The sequence below is a fragment of the Rhinolophus sinicus genome, chromosome 4 (genome assembly GCF_057876585.1).
Source record: "Rhinolophus sinicus isolate RSI-liver-muscle chromosome 4, RSI-T2T, whole genome shotgun sequence".
Lineage (NCBI taxonomy): Eukaryota > Metazoa > Chordata > Mammalia > Chiroptera > Rhinolophidae > Rhinolophus > Rhinolophus sinicus.
The window spans coordinates 65663697-65684903 of record NC_142504.1 but is presented as its reverse complement, the minus strand read 5'-3'; the positions used below and the strand labels follow the sequence as shown (position 1 = coordinate 65684903).

General features: G+C 42.2%; 1 protein-coding gene and 1 long non-coding RNA gene across 10 annotated transcripts in view; one reads left to right on the top strand and one right to left on the bottom strand.

Moving 5' to 3' along the window:
- The window catches only part of PIEZO2 (piezo type mechanosensitive ion channel component 2), a 436387-nt gene extending 422488 nt beyond the window's left edge, over positions 1-13899 (bottom strand). For 2 of the 7 annotated variants that reach the window (XM_088797901.1, XM_088797902.1), the window contains exon 1: positions 12810-13597. In XM_088797901.1, coding sequence (XP_088654027.1) covers positions 12810-12873 — 64 coding nt within the window. In that variant the 5' untranslated portion in view covers positions 12874-13597. Of the gene's footprint in view, positions 1-12809; positions 13605-13720 lie in introns of those variants that run through there. The other 5 variants (XM_088797899.1, XM_088797898.1, XR_016021128.1 and 2 more) reach the window with 5 other exon arrangements.
- Positions 13900-14091: 192 nt separating this feature from the next.
- On the top strand, positions 14092-20260 carry LOC148758396 (uncharacterized). Of its 3 annotated transcripts, none has more exons than XR_016021131.1 (3): positions 14092-14374; positions 14520-15012; positions 16513-20260. It is a non-coding gene; the product is annotated as an uncharacterized LOC148758396 (long non-coding RNA). The 3 variants fall into 3 exon arrangements; XR_016021130.1 differs by having other exon boundaries at positions 14520-16648; positions 19042-20260; XR_016021129.1 differs by having other exon boundaries at positions 14520-19187; positions 19344-20260.
- The last annotated feature ends 947 nt before the right edge of the window (positions 20261-21207 follow it).

Here is a 21207-nt window from a genome sequence, read left to right as displayed (position 1 = left end):
TCTCCATTTTATGACTACTCCTCTTCCCATAGCCATGTAATCTGACTTTTCATCCTGTCTCCTGACCCTCCAGAGGCAGTGTGCTATAGCAACTCTGAGGTGGTAAGCCTGGCTCTAGCTAAAAATGCTTTCTTGCTTACTAGCTGCTCTAACTTCAGAACCCAAGACCAGCAAAGTCAGAATTAGCCTGGGGTAGGCAAGCTCCAATCTTCAGTTTAAAAAAGATGGAGGATGAGAAGGTGAGGGAGGGGGAGGAGGGTAAAAAGGGAGGGAGTAGAGAAAAGGAGGAGGGGAAAGAGGAGAGAGGGAGAAGGGGAAGAGGAGGAGGCAGAAGGAGAGGAGAAAAGGGGAAGGGGGGAGGAAAAGGACAAGGGGAAGGAGGGAAGAAGGAGGAGGAGGATGCAGGAGGCTTTAAAGTGCAGGAAGCTCACAGGCCTACAGCTAGCCCACAGCTTACACTGCGGCCAGGTGATAGCAACATCTGCAAGTGTGACTCTATCCTACACCCACCTGTAGTTTTTGTACACCTCCCATTTCCTTTACCTGGCTAAGATCTCATAAGGTGTACAATGTCATTGAAATGCTACACGTTGTGATAAAACTCAGTATTTTACTCAAAATATATTTTTTCTGACTAAAATCTTGTTTATACTGTTCTATGTCCCTACAGTTTAATTTGGCTTCAATCAAAAACTCCACGTGATTTTGTTTTTTTTTTTAGGCATGTCTGATCATAAACTATTGGTGAAATTCCTTTATTTCTGCAAAGCTACACACAGCCAATTCTAAACCAAATTTGATGATCCATTTGTTGTTATTACCATCTGTGGGGGCAGAGCCCCAGAAAGTAGTTTACAGGCTCTCGGCCTCACATGGAGGAGTGCTGGCTCGGGTAGTAGATGGCCGTCAGCTGTGGCTGATTGGCCGTCAGCTGTAGCCAGTTAGCCAATTAGCCGCTAATATAACTGCTGTGGCTACGCTAGGAGAGAGAAGGAGAGGAGAGAGAAAGAATGGGGGCTAGCAAGAAGATGGCGGCTAGGCTGGCAAGCGTGGATGGCGGTTTGCAGACAGTGTGGATCCAGCCTCCAGTGAGAGTATAGTGCCGCCAGAGAGAATATAGTGGTATGACTCCCCTACCTATGGCTCCGTGGGTGTTCCTTTTTGGCCTCACCATATCCTGCGTTCTTGTATGGGGAGCGGGAGCAGAGACCCCGCAGGCCTCCCTGCACGACAAATGGCGCAGCGAGCAGGGTCTCCCGCATGACACCATCACTGACAATGTGTGTGTGTGTGTGTGATTCTGCACTGGGAGCAAGTGAGGGAGAATCGCTGAAATATTAGGATTGCAAAATCTAAGCTAAATTGTCTCTCCTTCTTACTAACTGTTCTGAAAAAAATCTCAATCAAATATCTAACATGAAACAAATTAATTTAATTAGCAGTTTCTAACATTTCTTTGAGGTCAAGAGTGAAATAATGTAAGTATGATGGTTATTAAAAGGGAAGATCAATTAAGATGTGAAAATTCTGGAGGGTTGGCTAAAAAGTAATGCTTCATAGTCATACCTTCTAACATTGAAAATAATTATGTGCAGAAATATTACTGTGAGAATCACGAAAATATTTCTTAGCCTTGAATTCCTTCTTTTCTAGGTGATGTAATTTGAGGAATAAAGTTTCCAATAATTGGCAAAGTTTCATAGCTCATTATTAGCAGAATTGAGACTTGTTTGTTAGACCTTCAGACCAGGGCCCTAATATTCGCTTCCTAGATTCTCTAGCAGGGGCACATATATTTCTCTGGCAATGTCAAAGCAGACCGCTAATAGCAGGCAGGTACAGTCCCAGGAATGCAGAAGAAGGGAAGAAATAGCAGGACCGGGGACTGCTCAATTCTGCATAGATCTATAATGCATTTCCATGGAGCTTTGGTTCAAAAGTATCAGCTTGTTAAGATTCTACGTTCTTGCTCCTTTTCTGCACCTGTGGCCGAAACTGTTGACCTAGCAGATTTGACCACAACAGAAAACAGATCAATTCTGTGGTTCCAGGAGAGCTGAAAACATTTTAAAAAATAATATGCACTTCAAGGATGATGCTTCGGTCAAGCTTTACCACTGTCAAATGGGTTTTTCCTTCTCTATTCACTGCAAAGCAAGTAAAATGTATTAATTGCCATGCTGATAAAATTCACATTTATAAAAGTCACAGAGCATGTAAATTAGACTGGTATGAATTTTATATTCAAAAATGTAAAAGCCAATAGTTATAAGACACTAGACCTAACTCTATTTTCAAACTTCAGACATATTCAAGAGAAAAAAATTTAATCCACGAATTTCTTAAAAATCAATTGGTAAATATTTCTTTAGCGTTCACTGTGTATTATAGCCTTTGCCAGACAGCTGAAATATCATGATTGGATACAGTTTTACTGTCAGAAAAACCTATTCAAAAATAGTGTATATATTTTTGTATTTGTTGTCCCTTGGTATCCAAGGACAATTGATTCTAGGACACCTCCCTACCCAAGCTAGAAGATACCAAATTCCGAGGCTGCTCAAGTCCCTCATATAAAATAGTGTAGTATTTGCATAAAACCTACACACACATCCTCCCATACACTTTAAATCATCTCTGTTACTTAAAATACCTAATACAATGTAAATGCTATATAAATAGTTGTAATACTCTATTGTTTAGGAAATAAGGACAAGAAAAAAATTATGTACAGACACAACCATCATAGACCTAACTACACAATACACATCAGCAACAACATGATTTTGTTTTTTCCAAATATTTTCAATCCTCAGTTAGTTGAATCCATGGATGGGGAACCTGGAGATAAGAAGGGTGAAATGTATCTGCCATGCTAGGCAGTAAGTTAAGTGCTGAGGCTATCAAAGATTGCACAGGGTCCTTGAATTTGCAGATACATGGAAGGGAAGAGAGCAATCATATAACTAAATACAAAACTCTGTGATAATACGTATGAACCAAGTGCCAGGTGAACACTGAAGAAACAATTCTTTCTGCCTGAAAAGGACAATTAATATGTCACATTATTTCAAAGGTAACAATGAACAAATGGGCACAGAGACCTTCCAGCTCTGACTGGGGGACTTAAGGGGACCAGACAGTCCTCAATTTACGATGGGTCGTGTTCCAACAATTCCTTGGAAGTTGACTGCAAGTCCAAATTATCATCCCAGGAAACTATGCTGCTTCCGATGAGCAAGTCCTCAGAATAGCCTTTAACTAATAACAATGCCTAAATTCTAGAACTACTAATAACACCTAAGATTTATTGAGTATTTACCATGGGTCAGGCACTGCACCCAAGCACTTGACAAGCACTGTCAATCTAAGCCTTGCAACAATCTTCTGACCTAGGTACTATTATTATCAACCCATTTTACAGATGAAACAACTGAAGAACAGAGAGGTAAAACAACTTGATCAAGGTCACACAGCTAGTATGACAGACTAAGATCTATACCTAAACATTCAAGCTTTAGAGCTGAGGCTCTTAATCAAAACAGTATATTTCCCCTTAGATGTCAGAAACCACATAATACAAATAACAGAAGGAGGAACAGAAATAATTTTTGTGTCCTGTTTCCTGCGTGTAAAGCTAGCTTTAGGAAAGATGTGCTACCTTTGGTATTGGAACTCTTCTTGGTAAGCCCCTAAATGTCCAATGATATTATGACCTTCTAAAAAATATCCCTGGAATCTAGACCATGCCTACAACACCATTTAACAACTGTCTCTCCCTATTCAGTTAAAATGTCCATTCTCTCCCAACGAGGTGATAGAAGGAAAATAAGCTGTTTGAATTAACTTATAATAATATATGGACCACAAGTTGTAGTCTTATCTTTCCACAAATATTTACAACTTAAAGGAAGAGACTTGTTACTCTAAGAAATGGGATGGGGAGAGTGAAATGAAAGTGTAATTGGCCAACATAGTGGGGGTACTTCTTCAAGGGGACCTAGTCTGCTCTTCTAAAGTTAAGAGTACTTGGGGATTTTCTCAGTGTCAATTACATTCCAGCCTTATCTCAGTCCTATCAGGCAAACCATCATTGTCATTCCCACCTTCAATACCTTGCTTGGCCAGCAGCCCAGAAAGTTTGTATTCTTGTCCTGGTAGCAAGCAGATTCTTTTCTCTAGTTGATAGATGGCCCCTGTAGCCAGTTCTAAGCAAACACAACTCTGTTCTTCACAAGTCCTCCTTTCAAAGTTTCTGGGTCTATAAACTGCCTCAAGTCTGGGGATTGATTGAGGGATTGATTGAGGGGCAATGGCTCTGTGTTGGTGATTCAAGTCAGACTTTTATTGCTTAGGCTAGAACTCGTCTACTTAGACAAATCAAGCCAGAATTTAGTGGACTGTACATCTATTTCACTTCTAGGAACACCATGATTAACAAGCTAAATGCCACAGGTCTTGGAGTCAGACTATTTTGATTACTGCTTTGACTCCACTGTCCATTATGATAATGATATCCACCCTGTCTTTGGCAATTAAGTGGGCCTCTTGGTGGCCCCTGCCACCCAGAATACAAGTATTTCCATTGAACTTAAGAGATTCCAGTTAAGTGACAGCAGTTCACACTATAATTTCTGACCTACAGAGAAGAGCAAGCACAGAGCACTTCAAGGATGCTAAGCCTCCAGTTACAAATTTATTTCTCACAGTAGTGGTGAAATGTGTGTTCTCTGTACCTTCACAAGGTAGGTGAGCAGGCCTCACGTGATAAACCCACTTTACCATGCCACTCCCCCTAAAAAGCCTTTGGCTCTTTTCCTCTATGGTATACCAAGGCAGGTATGGCATTTTAATTTCATTGGGCATAGGTCACTTTTTGGTCCATGCTTCAGCCAACCAACCAAACTGATAGACCTCTTTCTAACACTTCAAGCTATGACAGTGAATCCAGAATCTCTGCTTAGCGGTCCTGTACCAATAAATTTGGCCTGATTCAACTTTAAGTTCCCCCCACCATTATCCCATACCCTTAACACCCATTCCTACACATATTCCCCAGACTTTTGTCTGTGTAAATTAGAAAGCTTACGCAGTTCTTTCAGAGTGCAGTATACCTGCTCATGGATCACACTTTGTATATCACATTTAGGAGCCTGCTGGTACTGGAGTCTAGTTACAGGTATAGAAGAAAAGTGGGGATGGTGGGGTAGAAAAGTTGGCAGTGTCTGCAAGGCACATTAAGTTATCTTCATCTACAAGAGGCATAGACTGATATTGGTATGCTAATATCCATTCTCTCTTTCTTTATCACTGCAACACTATCAATTCCTCTGTTTTTAGCTGAGCACATTACCAGCCAAAATAAAGATGACATTCCCAGCTTCCTTTGCAGTTAGGTAAGTGAATACTATTATTAAATTCAAGCTAATGGGGTATGAACAGAAGTGATTCATGCAACTTCCAGGTCGTGACCTCAGAAAGTGAAGAAGGGGTGTCCCTTCTGTATTTGCCTCCTCCATCCTTCAGCTTAATGTGGGCATGGGAACAGGATTGAATGCAATACCTGCGAGATAGCAGAGCAACAACATCCTCCTTGGGCATCATAGAGCACAGTTCGCATACCAACTTTGGTTCCCCTACAGCTTGAATATCATGTGAGAGATAATAAAGTTTATTCTGTCTAACACACATTTCCCTGAGAAATCTATATTGAAAAGAGACCTTATGAAGAACAGAATTGCCTTTGCTTAAAACTGGCTGCAAGGGCCATCTATAAATGGGGGAGAAAAGAATTGACTTGCTACCAGGATAGGAACACAAATTTGCTGAGCTGATGGCCAAGCACAGTATTGAAGGTAGAAATGGCAATAATTCCTGATTTTGACTCAGGTAAGGCTGGAATGTAATTGACATGGAGAAAAGCCCCAAATACTCTTAACTGCAGAATAGATTCTGGAGGGCTTTGAGCAGTGGAGGGCACAACTGGCTCAGCACATGGGGAGGATGTAAAGAGGCCAAGATATAGGTTTCAGGTTTTCCAACACTGAAGAACACACAGGATATAAACCCACTGCAACAACACTTCTGTTGACCAAGATGAAAGAGCAAAGACAAACCTAGAAGAACATCTATGAAGGAGGTACTTGATTTGGACAGCATCTGTACCTAAGGGTCAGTGGCACCAACAACATCATTGTAAATGTGCAAGTAAAGAGCAGAGGGAAAACTTGCACTGAGCACACCAGAGAAGGTTGCAGGGAGAAGATAAGGTGCTGACAGAGTCTAACCTAAAGGGGAGAGGGAGAAAGGGTAGAGAGTTCAGAGCTGGAAAAAATACTGAGGGGCGAATCATCTGAGTTTAGATAATAGAATAAATAACTCCCTAAGAGAGTAAAGTATTAGCAACATCTTTACCCCCAGATGTCTGATGAAATTGCAACAGACAGCCAGAACTAACCACACAGATACAACAAATCCATTCTTTTTTATAAAATGTATTTAAAATTTGAAATTCGTATCCAAAAAAGTTTAAATATGCCCATCTATAGTGTCCTAGTTTAATGCAGAACCGTGCCTCCCAATATAGTAAAAGAAAGGAGAATTCAAAAATAGCAGGTTATTAATCAGAAAAAACATCACCATCCTATATGATAAAACAAAGCAAACAAAAATTGTACGTTCACGGGAGCCTGGAAAAACATTTTTTTAATTGCTATTTTATATAGTTTTTTTTTAATACACCAGTAAATAGAAAAAAATGCAAAATTGTATGTTATCACTCTTAAATTTTACAAAGTTATTTAGCTAAATGTTCTATGCCTAAATGTTCTATGATAATTATTGGACAGTTCAAAAATTATGATATTTTTAAAAAGCTGTATGTCTGATGCAGTCTCTCCACAGATATTAATTACCTGACTTCAAGTCTCCTCATTCGTCTTGATCCTGCCATGTCCTAATGGATCTGAAAGGCCAAGTGGAGGGTCTTTTGAATTTGATAAGCATCATATAGGCTTATAGCTCACAGCCAAATATTTTTTAAATGTTTTCCAATACAGTTTTGTATTTAGCCTCAATCCAATAGGATATTTGATTTATTTTGTTTACTCGATTCCAGGTCCATGAAACAACTATTTAAATCTACAAATCTTACAAAATTTAATGTTTTACAATATATAGACTGTATCACTATATTGTTGTTAATCGATTGCTCTTAAATATTCAGGTGTGCTTATACTTTTCTAAGTTCTCCTGAACATTTAAGGAAAAAATTATAATATTATATTTTTGTTACTATGTAACTTCATATACAATTCATTGTTAGTAACATAGGATCTTTAAAAATGCCATATAAAAATAGACAAATAAATAAATAAAATCACATTAAATAAAGACCATGAAAATTATGGCATGGTGTCTGAGAGAAAAGTAAACACTGGCAGTATAGTTCTAATAGGACATATTATTTAACTAGAATGCAACTGCAGATACATAAAATATTAAACAAAGCTGATAAGAAAAATCCTGATAATTAAAAATTCTCCTGCCACTCACACACCAATTTTCATAGCATAATTTGGCTTGAGGAAGGTATTAAATTGTTTTCCTGTAAATCCACGTACACATGTCAGTCTCCTTAGGACTAATGTCACCATCTGTTAGTGTTAATTTCTAGGAACACATTCCTCAAGCATCCCTGCTCTTCTCATCTTAATTAATAAATATAATAATAGTACCCGCCTTCTTGAGCACATGCAGAATGTCAGGCATTATAGAAGGTGTGTGGAGCACACTATTTTACAACCATCCATAAAAGGAAATATTAATATCTCCATTTTACAGGTAGAAAACAGAAACAACCAAAAACAACTCTAGGATCACATAGTAAAGGGCAGAGCCTGATGTGAATGGAGATCCTTTAAATTGCCAAGTCACCACACCCTCCTCTCCCCAAAGGTAAAATCCAAAGCTTCCTGTTTACCTCTGACTATGAGCAGTACACATTGCCTACATTGTGACATACCCATGATAAACTACAAGGTGGACACATGGCTCCAGCTTCCACTGCCCAGTTGACAAAATGATTATGCCCATCTCTGTTTATGAAATATTTTATTTTAGAATTAAACTGAAAATTTCTAATCCTTTTCATTATTACTTTTTCTCTTCTCTGAAAATGATAAATATGATCTACTTATATAAAGCCAAGAAAGTGTGACAGAAAAGAAAATGACTTCAACTGCTGTGACTACGTCCTTCAGTAGCTGAAAGCCCCTACCCTCGAAAGCCACAGCAAAAGAAAGGGGAGAATCTTAACTCTGATCAGGCTTCATTTGTAATTCTTAGGGTATGTGTAAGTGTAATTTCAAAATGATAGATTCCATATGGTGAAAAAACATATTATACAATAGAGAGAAAATTGTTTACATAACCATACCCATACGTATTTCAAAAGTGACTCCATATTTTTGCTCAGATTTTATTTAATCCAACTATCTCAATAGGGAATTTTAGAGATTCTTCCTAGATTTGCACTATTGGATCCAAGTGTGATTTTTCCTCAGAGCACTCATTAGTTGGTTAGTTCTTTCTGTGTGTCACTGTCTCCTATTGTGCTCTGTTCTTTCCTAAGCTATGGTCACTTCATTTAGGGGAAGTATAAGCTACTGATGCTACCATTGGCTCTGCCCCTTCTGGACCAATCTATTTTGTCCAAGCCGGGCTCCCTTCCCCTCCGCTGAAAATGGTTAAGTCAGTGCTTCTAGGCAGGACATTAAGGAAACTCCAAAGAACACTAGGCAAGATGTAAGGAATGGGTCAGGAGCATGTGATTAAAAATATATCAATCCACTTCCAACCCAGGAATAGACTAAATCACATACTTAAAGATGAATTTGAATTTGATAAGCATCATATAGGCTTATATCTCACAGCCAAATATTTTAAAAATGTTTTCCAATACAGCTTTGTATTTAGCCTCAATCCAATAGGATGTTTGATTTATTTTGTTTACTCGATTCCAGGTCCACGAAACAACTACTTAAATCTGCAAATCTTACAAAATTTAATGTTTTACAATATATAGACTGTATCACTATATTGTTCTTAATCGATTGCTCTTAAATATTCAGGTGTGCTTATACAGTAGAATCATGCTAAAAGAAAATAAATGTAAAAATATTTCTAAAGTGCTCAACAATGATTAGATATCATTATAATTATTAAAGATTGCATAATATTAAGGAAAGCTTTGTCTGTTTTGGTTTTTGGTTTTTTTCATGTATTGTTTGAAGGGAAAAACATCAGAAAAGCTATCCAAGCAGTTATAGATAATTTAGGAGATCTTTAAAATTTTTAGTTTCTACTGATGTGGAAAAATCTGTCACTGGATGTTCATTTTGAATGGCAAACAACATGTAATATTACATCATGGTTTTGTTAGGCATTTAACACCCAAGAGTCACATAATGCCTAATAGAGGCCTGATGTCACTCACAGTGTCTCTCTAAATTTCTTTTATAGGGAAAAAGAAATTTTAAGCATCAGATTAAACTCAGTAACAGTTCATTTTTAACATCCATTATTAGGTGAAAATGCTAGAGCATCTCTGTGCATAAAATTTTCAACATCAATGTTAGAGAAATGGGTTTAAAGCGAAATACGTAAGCTTCTGCAAAGTCTTGGCTTTGAAGGCTGCCTTGCCCCGATATAAATAGATGGCTGAAATGTAAAAATCGATTCTAATGCAGACCTTTGCACTGTCCATGCATATTGGGGAAACCTGAATATTTGATTTAGTAGAACCTTGGGAGTAGGCAGACCTGAAAACCCTCTAATAACCTTGAAAACATCCACTTCCTATAGAAATGAGTTTAAATCAGGCCACACCTGCCCAGCCCCCCCTTGTCCCATCAATTACAATTATTAGAAGGCATCATTAACCCTGGGAAGTGGGTTGTCTCTCTTAAGCAGCAGCCAGGAAGTGAGGGGGGGTCAGTCCTCTAGTCTTCCCAGGAGCTCTCCTCTCTTCCAGTCAAGGGGTGAAGTCCAAGGTCCACGCCCTTCACCGTCCCCTAGGTTAGCTTTCCACAAGGGTGGTGGGGCGGGGGAAGCAACAGGCTCTAGACCCAGCAGGAGGCCTCCACCCCCCCTGTAGCCTGGCGCGCGCATACACACACACACACACACACACACACACACACACACACACGAGGTTAGCCTCCCGTCGCTCAGAAGACGCCTAGGAATCCAGAGGAATGAACTGGAAAGCGAAGGTAGTCTAGAATCGTCCGGGCCGGGCCAACTCTGTCTGTCCCGGAATCCAGGCAGCAGGACCGCAGGCGGCCAAGGGGCTGTCATCTTTGAGTCCCTGGAGGCAGATCCAGGAAAACCCCGGCAGTGGAGCGCACGTATGCGTCCTGGGCTGGGAGCACGCCAACCCTTGGGCCCAAGCTTACCGATGTGAACACTGCGCCGGGCCCACGGGGTCCCGGGAAGAAGCTGGGGACAAGGGGAAAAGGGGCCGGACTGAGGCGGGACCACATTCACGGGACAATGGTCCCTGCTCCTCCCGGCGCCCCTGGTAGCCTCCCTCCTCGTGCTCAGGAGCGGCCAGCTGCGGCTCACGCCTTGGGGCGTCTGAGCTGGGAAGGAGAAGCCCCTAGGCCCCACTGGAGGGCAGAACTCCACAGTCCTACTTCAACTCAAGGGCTTTGCGGTGTAGACCACCAGCCATTAGTCGAAATAACAATGCCCCAACCCCAGTGGCCGAGGAGCATCGGGGCAGGCAAGCTGGGTCCTGCAAGAGCCTAAACTCCGAGAGAGGTCGCTGGCAATCAGTGGGTAATCCCTGCTGTCATTTCCCTTAGCTAGTTGTGCAAGTCACTGGAGTGGATCGAGCTGGCAGCAGATAACCATCAACCTAACTTTTCCGACAGTCACCGCAAGCTGCCATCCAGGAGAGAGGAGAGGGAAGGGAAAAAAGTGGAGTGAGAAGGGGGGCGGAGGTGGGGGAGAAAGAAACTGTGGGGGAAAGAAGAGGGAGGGAGATGGAGGGCCAATGGAGAAGAGAGGGCCTTCTGACTCTAGTGCCACTCCACAGTCCTCCTCCCCCATCAGTAATGACAACCACAAATCGGCCTCACACTGAAAGCCCCCTGTCAACTCGGGCACTAGCTTCCATTCGGTGTATAGTAAATGTTGTATATAGTACAGTAACACCCAGTTGCTTTCAATATCCTGCCAGCCCTGAGACAGTCACGGTGCCAGGCGTTTCAGATACACAGACAGTCCCCAGACCGTGACATGACCTGTGAGTAACGCACCAGAAGTAACCTGGCGCTGTTTTCCCCAGTCGATTTCCCAAAGCCTTTTTTCTTCCAACTTAAACCAGCTGGCGGAGAAGTCCACATCAGCTTCCTGGAAGCCGCGCTCCTCATCTACATGCGTGATTATTAAGGACAAAGATCCCCGAAAAATGGTCCTGCCTCGAAACTCAAACGGCACACTAGAGGCCAAGGCCGGCATGAGTGCGCTGGCCCTTCCTGCTCCCTAGCACCCTGCGATGCCACAGACTGATTCTACTCCGAGAACCTTCTCAGGTTTCCGCGGAGGTTCCCTGCGCTGATGTCCCTGAAACCTTTCACTCACTCGTCATGTTAACACCGACTACAAAATCCTCTCTGTAGCTGGGATCAACCCTCAAGAAACACGCTAGAATCCCCCTTTTGAAAGATTACTTGCACAAATAAAACAGCACAGGTGTGTTGAGTCCTCAGCCTCTGGCAAATGCAAATTGGTGGCCTTTTCCGCGAAGGCCACGCTTTCTTTGTAAATACAACTGCTACTTGGTAAAAGGTTCTGTTTTCTAGCTCTGCTGGGGGAAGGGGAAAGTAAGGCGCTGCCAGTCATTCTTAGGAGTGGGATCGAATCTAAGAAGCACCGTCCATTAGAGAAGAAACGCAGAATCTCTCACTTCAAGCACGCTGCCAGTGTCTTTAAGACCTGACGCCCAGTTTCTTTAAACACCCTGCCAGCCCTATAGAAAGAGATCCTTGACTGAGAGTCCATGAAGCTCTCTTCTGGCCCTCCCTTAACCCTCACCAGTCCCAGAAAGTCGCAATTCAGCTTTCGAATCCTTTAAAGACCTGAAGACCCGGCGCCTGAAGGGCGTAACTGGGTCTCAGTAGTCTGAGAGCATCCCAGCACTTTGTTGCAGGGGCTTTTGTGGGAGTAAAGGAAAGTAACTAACTTTAGGGCACTGCTTCCCTATACTTCTCCCTCCTTTTCTTTTTAGAATAACCGGAGTCCTTCAACTCTTCCGTCACAATTCTGGGATGTGGGGGAGAAGAGATGGCTCTGTACCTTCCGGATGCACAGTGTGCTGTGCGTCTGGGGACAGAGGGAGAAGGGGCCCCCGGCAGGATCCTGTACTGCACCGAGGAAGGGAGTCTACAATCGTTTTCCAGCCAGATCTGTATCCTTTTTGTACAAGTCAGCATTCCACGAAAGATATTCCACGTGAGACTAAATTCAACGCAGTCTCCAGCACATGCCGATCCGGTCTCCCGGACTCTGCAGCTGGACGGTTGAGACCCTAAACGTGCGCCCCAGCGCGGGAAGTGAAAGGGCCATGCTGTGACACTCAGGACAGCACACGTCTGACGCCTCCAGCCCCGGGACCCTTACGCGGACTTCCGAACCGAGTCTGGAATTAGAGCCCTTAACTTTGAATTGTTCGGAAGCCCACCCCCCTCCCCAGGCATCCCCTTCACCCTCCCAAGTAACCTCAGTGAGTGGACCGCACTCACCTACTGTCAGGCAGATGGGGAGCAGCAGCCTGAAGATGAGCCCGCACACCACTTCCGAGGCCATCGCTAAGGTCAGGCGACTCCGAGCAGAGGGGAGAGGCTCAAGGGTCCCTAGGACTGGGGCGCTAGGCCCGTCCCCCCTAGGGCCTCCTGTGGCCTGCGGCTCGCAGCCGCCTGGGCATCGCCTCGACGAGGGCCGCCGCGCGATCAGTTTCGAGTGCGCGCTCACCGGGCTCTCGGCCGCCCCTCACCCAGCTCTAGGTAGCCCCCTCTCCAGACGCCAGAACCCCCACGGCCCGCCCATGAAGTGTAGGCTCCCCAATCCAGCGGCTGCGACTTCTTCAGCGGGTGGCCGGGACCCGGGCCGTTCGCGGGGGCTCTTTGGGAGGGTCCGGAGGGGGCGGAGCGAGGAAAGGGGGCGAGAAGGGCGTACTGTCCGTTCGCCTGACTCCCGGGGCGTCGCTCTGGGGCGGCAGGGGAGCTTTCTTTGCTGAACCAGGTCTGAAGCCGACGTGCCTTGGCTGCGGGGCTCCCGCCCTTTGCTCAAGCAGCCTAAGGCGCGCCCCTCGGCCCGGGGTCCTGGAACTGCCCGCCGGCTCCGAGTGGCGCCGCGGCGGATCCCCGGGCGGCAGTGCGGCTCAGCCTCTGCACCCCACAGCTTCGAACCGGAGAGACCCGGGCAGGAGCAGCCAGGCGTGCAGAACCATCCCCGACAGCACGGGACTGGGCTTCTGTTATTGGTCCGCGAGTGGCGCTGCAAGTCCCTTTGTCACCAGAAGAAATCGTGCGAGCCTGAGTAGAACAAGAGGAAAGCGCACAGTGAGTGGGTCAGGCTCCAACTTCCTTCTCCACGGCCTCAATTAAAAAAAAATAAAAACCCAACGTCGCCCGGATGCCAGCGTGCCCCCTACCACTGCGGCGCAGCCTCGCCCTGACGACGCAGCCCTCGCTACCCGGCGGGCGCTCACCGTTCACTTCACCACCTTCAATGAAACTTTCGAGGCCTCACTCGGGGACGAGCTTGCCCCCGGGCCAATGGAAAGGCGGTTCCAGAGCCGGCGCGCGGGGAGCCCGCCCCTGCGCGGCTAGCGAGGCGGGCGCAGTGCACGGGTGCGGAGGGCAAGCTTGCATCCGCGGCGCCCGCGTGGAGGAAGAGGCCCCGCGCCTCCAGCCGGGTGTACTTTACACGTTCTCTCGCCCCTGCACCGTGTCCTTCACTGCTGCTCGCTTCCCCAAACCCGCAACTCTGCTGGGTTCTGTCATTCTGCAGATACCTCCCGCACACATCCTAGCATCCTGTCTACGGGGTGTGCCCCCTGAGCTTACCCAAACCCAGAGAAGTATTTAATATTCAAAGCAAAATGCACAGGCGCAGCACGAGAGTAGTCAGGGGCTTGAACAACTTTGTAGGACTGTCACTCGTGTTTGGACCACACTTCACTACTAGCTTTGATTAAGAATAGAACCGGAATTAATACAGACCAGTGATCCTGTCCGTCTTGAACCTTGTGAGAAATTTCAGTTCTGAATGGGCTCTGGGAAATCCCAGGTCTCTCCGAGAATGGGTACGTTTTCAGATGTGCATCCACTTTGTAAATTTTGAAAAATCATGTTTTTGCCTTAGATTGTTTTGTTGCTTGTCATGGCTCTGGGGAAAAGAACTTATTATTTCCAGTTTCTCCTAATAACCTCCTTTTTCTTGTTCTCTAGGTAAGATCTAGAGAAATCTGGTTCTAGCTGGGAGAGGTCAGTGTTCCTCCGTCTCGCATTTCAAGATTATCCAAGAGTGGGGGAGATGTGCTGGAGCACTTTGGGATCCTCTGGACAAGAAGGAAAATGACTTTCCGATCTGTAGAGAGGGCCATTCAGAACTAGCATTTCCATCAAGAGAACAGAGAAGGAAGAATTTGACTTCCACTCTGCACCAGTATCCTGGGCTTGTGTTGGTTGGAGACAATGGAAAAGTCTTCTGATGGACAGTATGCAAACACTGGTTCTGTGTTCACCTCTCCTTTTTGAGATGTAGTAATCTTGTGTTTTGAGCTCATGCCTTCACAAATTCTATGAGAATGACTGTGAATTACTATGATTATTATTATCATTATTATTATTAATGAAGATTGGAGGCAGCGAAATCATCTGAAGACACCTCGAAACAGACCATCTGGAGCCCTCAAGAAGCTTAGTTATTTAAATCCCAAAGGTAAGTAGAGCTAAAGGAGATAACAAGTAGGGCTAAAGGACATAACAGGAACTTAATTTATCAGCAAATTATTGACTACTATCAATAATTTGTGTTTTGTAGAAGTGTGACATAAATCTGTACCCATTTCCCCATGAGCCTAGCATTTTGTTCATAGGTAATTCATTCATTCTATCATTTCACCTCTCTCTCTCTCTCTCTCTCTCTCTCTCTCTCTCTCTCTCTCTCTCTCTCTCTTATCCAGCCCCTTACAACTTGTTTTGGGGACCTAATTAAGAGGTCCCAAAGCCCTCCTGTATTTTAAATAATACTGTATCACCACATGAATCCTCAATATTTCTGAATATTTTGTCATGATTTTGGTTGGCTTCACATATTAACAATTGTCTAGATTTCTGCAAAATAACTATGTTGGATGCCTAAGTAGGAGATGCAAGAATCCCAGCAGATAGGTGATCTTACCACATATACTTCTTGTTTTCTCTGCCACATTGTGTGCCAATTTAGCTGTTTAGTTTTTTAGAGATTTTAACACCTGGATATTACTTTTGATCTTACCAACACATATATCGAAGGAGAAGTTTCAATTGTCTAGACTACACCTATATAGAGTTCTCCATCCTTGCTGCATGTTACAGTCATCTCCAGCCCACTAGGATACTGATCCCAGTGTTCAGGAGCCCTGCTTGCCTAGTGACCATCCTTAGTCTGAGCATGATCTTGTCCGACACCTGATATGAGGGAGGAAATGCTTCAGGGAGAAAATAAACTACATAGAATACTCTGAAATATATTATTTTGATATTTGATGAGCACCTAAAGCATATGACCATAAGTTCAGCACAGGTAATAAATTAAGCACCAGTCATCCTGTACCTCTCTGCATCTACTTGGATAAGGATGTCTTCTCTTAATCATATTGACACTTTAGTGCCTCAGATTCCTCATCGGTAAGTTGAGGAAAGTCATCAAACCTATCTAATATGGAGTGTTATACAGATAGAGATAATTTATAGAGTGCTTAGAGAAGAGCCAGGTGCATAGTAATCATTCAATAAATATTAGTTGCTATTATTATTGTTATTAGAAAACAAGGACTGGTCCTATATTTCTGAAACTGTTATGCTGAAACACAGCAACCTACTCTTATACTCAGAAAGATGCACTGGCTCTCAGTAATATGTTTAAAAACTTTGGCATAGTTGAGTGATAGATATTTTCCTAAGTGTTTGAGTTTTTGCCATAAAGAATGTCACTTTGTGCCTTGCATGGATTTCATCTCACCTATTTAGCTTTTATCTTTCTGAACTTGATTTAATGCTACACTCACTGACAGAAGCATTCAGAAACACCATCTTTGTCCCAAATGCTAATTTTCTCTAACATGCTCAATATGAAAATACAGAGTTAATAATCTTTTTCAGTCCATGTCAATTATGATCCTCTAAAATACTTTGTAAGCTTCTTTTGGAAGAACTCAATGGTAACTTTACAAAACAGTGTCTCCCAAAGGAATATAGGAGCTGTCAACCTGGCATTTTCTCCTCCCATTGAAATCTGCCAAAATCCATTGGCGCCATCTAGCCTGTAGAGACTGTCGTGCCGCTTGCCAACTTGAAGATGTCTTCTAGCATTGGTAATGTGTTCTCCTTACACATATACTAATATATTTTTAGGTATATACATTTCTATGTTTTCATTTATAAGTCGCAATATTTGTTTAGAGGTTATTTTAGTTAGAGCCACATGGTTTTTGGCTCTTCTACTTGTAAAAACTTGGAAGCAGAATGAAAGCATTTTTTCTTTTTGCTAATATATTCTGTGGTTGAAATTTTTTTAAAAAGCTGTTAATTTAATGTTTACAGCAGAAGTATTTTCAAGGTTTCCAAACTCCATAAACTAGACAACTTCTAGTAATTTGTAGGAGACATCATTTTATACTTCTGCCAAAGAGTTTATCCCCCATACAAACTTTTCACAGTTACCTACAGAAAAAATGCACCAAACCCTTCTTCATATATTTCCCATTTCACTGTCTCTGACACCTGACCCTTACATATAATTTTCCTGCTGTGTAAATAAAATTTATACCATATCCTTAGCTACAATTTGTGAGTTGTGATACAGGTCCAGAATCTGAATCAGACTGCTAACATTGTGTCTGTTGTTCAAGAACCTTGAAAAATCAGCTAACTGACATGCGTATGTATGTGCCTTACTTTTTCCAATCAGATTGCAGGCTTTCAGGGTCTTGGCTAAATTTCATCTATAAAATAAAGTAAGTAAAAACGCAGGCTACACAGCAAAATATTGTTTCCAAATGAATCGTATTTTATTTCTCTCTCTCTCTCTCTCTCTCTCTCTCTCTCTCTCTCACACACACACACACACACACACGCAAATATTCTTAACTGTGTAACAAAGATCACATATGAAAATGAAAGAGCATGTGAAATTTTATTTGTTTTTTTGTAAGGTTGACACAAAGAAAGAGATTATGAATTTGTGGGGAGAGTGCTCCACTGAAGTTGGTGACTTGCCTTGGGCACACAAGCACCCAGATGGCTGACACTAAAATATGGAAACCACCATTCATTATTTACGGCAAACACCCTGAGCAGATTTTTATCTCAGGGATTGTCTAGCTGATTTCTGTGTATTTGCTTCTGAAGCCTTTGAAGAGGCTGCTGGTTTTAATATCATTTCACCCAGAAAGGTTTATCAAAGTGTAAGAAGAGTTTTAAGAATGGAACTGGAAGTGGGACAACAATTCAGTGGTGAAATGTAAAAATTCAAAAATTCAAAGCAAGTTCCTAAGCAAAAAATTTACAAGTTTTTTTTCTTTTGCTTTACCTGCAACCACTGAAATAAGAAAAGCCTCCTTGTATTTATCCTAGTAGATGTTTATTAGTTAATAAATACACATTTCAGAAAGATTTGGATTCCAGTTGTATTTGTTGGAACTCCATCAGGATCTCTTCAATGGTCATAGAAATGTTAAGTAAGTTATGTTAATAATGTTAGTAAGCCTAAGTGATTTTCATTCATTGGTGTTTTTTAAGAGATTTCAGGTGTTTGTATGCATGTGAAAGTGTACAAGCTTTGGCATTGACTATTTCTAGTTATTAACATTAACGTATAACTAGGACTCCTGGATCCCGTTCAATGACTGTTGAGTCAGCTAGGTTGAAGCTTCTTTCACTTACTCTCCTGCAGTGCCACCTTTTGGCTAAAAGTATATTGAAACAACACAAGTACACTGGTGTCAAAAACAAGCACAATCAAAAACTACTGCAGTCAGTGATCTGCTGATAGGCTCAGAAATGCAGAATATACACAGCCACTGCCTTCATGAAGCATCCATCTAGTAAGGAAAGACAGACATTAATCAAGTAATTATAAATAATCAAATAAATAATACACATGTGCAAAAGACTATAAAGAAGGCATTATGGGATAGTATAAATGGTGAGTCTGAATCCCTGTGAATCCAAGGAGAACAGATCCCTTGAGAAGCTGTGTACATTGCATTTTGAAGGGTGACTAGATTCTGCAGAGTGTAAGCTCCATGAGGGCAGGGACTTTGCTCTGTTTATTGCTGCATCCCCAGAACCTAAAACAGGCTGTGGTCCACAGCAGACACTGTCTAACCACCTGTTAAATAAATAAAGGAATTATGTAGGTGAGGAAAGAAAGGATAACATTATGAGGCGGGAAGAACAGCCAGCTTCCTGCAAGCAGAGGAGAGGATGATGTGGTAAAGGAATTATGAGCAGTTCATAGTCGATTTCCATATTCTACCAACTGGTTCCTCCCCACCTTAAACAATTTTCCAGATCATATGGTTTCCAATTCATATCCTTTCTATCTTCTTTTTAACTCAATTATAACAGAAACATTTATTAAACACAAGCAGAATAATTGATAACAGGTAGGCATAGTACAGGAATAAAGACAGTTGACACCTGAAACTTGAGGAATTTACTAATCTAGATGGGCTCATCTTTGCTCAGTTGCTTTTCTTTGCAGACTCAAGATTCAATCAGAGATCACTGGTGTGAAGTCAAGAGACTTGGATCGTTGTGTTGCAGTTCTGGCAACCTCTTGCTGAAATGATGCTAAATAAGTTGCTTGATCTTTCTGGATTTTGTGGGGGGTTTTCCCCCCTACTTAAGGTCTGTATGTGTTTAATCTACTTTTTAAAAAATCTTTGTACAGAGAGAGTGTATTTATACGTGGTCTCTGGGCCTGTGGCAATACTGTAGCTAATGAGATGCTCTTCTTTAGGCTATTCTTTAAAATGTATTCATTTTGTCCATTTACTTTTTCAGTAGGTAGAAGGCATTGGTGGTTATGAGCAATGCTTCACCACACTTGTCAAACAAGGAAAGCAGACACTGTTGCTGAACTTCCTGACTCCGAAAAGTCCAATAAGTTTTCTCCAGTGTGTAACTTTCTCTGGCTTGCCCAATGATGAGATAAACATCATGGGTTTTTCCAAGATTCTTTCAGGTCCTTCAAACAAGTGTTTTGCTTGTTTATTTTGGGATGTGAGGAAATGGCCCCTCTTACTAAAATAAACATAAGACACCCATCTCCTTTTCCCCAAATCTGAAGCAAGCCCTCCAGGTCAGAATGAGAGGAGTCTTCGTTCTCAATTGCCACCTAGCCGGCCCCTTGGTTCACTTTGCCTACTTTTCTGAAGGGGGAGAAGATGCCTTTTCTTGGATTCTGTTCAAACAACTGAGAAAACAGGCATTAGAAAACAAAGTGTGCTACAAAATTAAAGATGAACAAACCATGAATACTATAAAATGTCTTTTCCAGAATATATGTTTGTGATGTTACACACGTCAAACATTAACAACTTTGAGATGCCCTAAGATAATTGATCTCTCACTTTGTATGTGTCCAGTGCCAGCTACACAATTTTCGAGCCCCAATGCAAGATAAAAATGTGGGCTCCTTGTTCAAAAAGCAGGAAAACACTTTTTTGAGGGAAAATATAAATCTTTTCCCTTTCTTCCACTGTCTTCCCTTCAAATTGCCATGACATTTTTATTTGCCATTTAATGCCATTCTATATGAAGTAAAACTTAAATTAGTTAAGTAATTGGCAAGAATTTAACTATAAACCTTTATAATTTGCAGTGCCAGTTTTAAATGCAAATATAAGAGCAATTAAGTCATATGAAGAATCATTGGAATTGTATTGCTGTTAACAAAAATGTTGACATCCTGCAATAAAACTAATTCAACTGTTTTGATTTCATTTCTTGGTACACTCATATACTACCAACACTCTCTACTTTCAGCTTACTGATGAGTAAGAAAGGACTAAAACGAAAAGGAACTATGGGCTACCTTTGTTTTCTCTTTCCCTCTACGTATGTCATAATGTTCAGTGAAAGTGGTTGGCTAACACAGGGAAAGTACAGTAGGTCCTTGAATAATGTCATTTCATTCAATGTTATTTCATTTTATGTCATTTTGTTATAACATTGATGAGATGCCATAGGAATTTAACTCTTGTTTATATCAATTAGCCTATGGTAATACTAGTTTCATTATACGTCCTTTTGCTTAAAGTTGCAGAACTTACTAACGATGTTAAGTGAGGAGTTACTGTAACGTGAGTAAGAAAGGATATGATAGCGTTTATTGGTCATTAGTGGTTCTTACAATGCCATTGCCCTCTTTCTTACTTCAAAGTAGATTCTTGTTCAAACAGAAAGGGTGGCCTCTAGGGACTGTCAGTGCTCCCCCCGCACCTTTCTTTAGTCATAGGTATCAGTTATCTTTTACTACTTTGAATAGTGGGTCCACTGGAATTCTGTGCTCATTGGCATCAGGAGGGTCAAAAGTGAATGGAGCAGCACAGAACAGTGGACATGCACATTGCGTGTACATATTTCCTCTGCTCATGTCATGCTCCATTTCCTGTGGACTTCACTTGCAAAACACCAGCTCAAAGATAAAATTATTAAAAATTCCAAGACAGGAGGAGAAGAACATTAATTCAAGTGCAGAGATCTTCTGGTGGCGGTAGGTGGACTGTGTGACTTGTCAGGGTCACACCCATTAAGCCAGCCCCAGCTGGGTACACGTCATTTCCCTGCCCCTCACTCAGCTCCTCTTCTCCAGCTGTGTGTCCATGTGTGGTTCTTGGTGTTAGTTCACCTGGACATGTTGCTT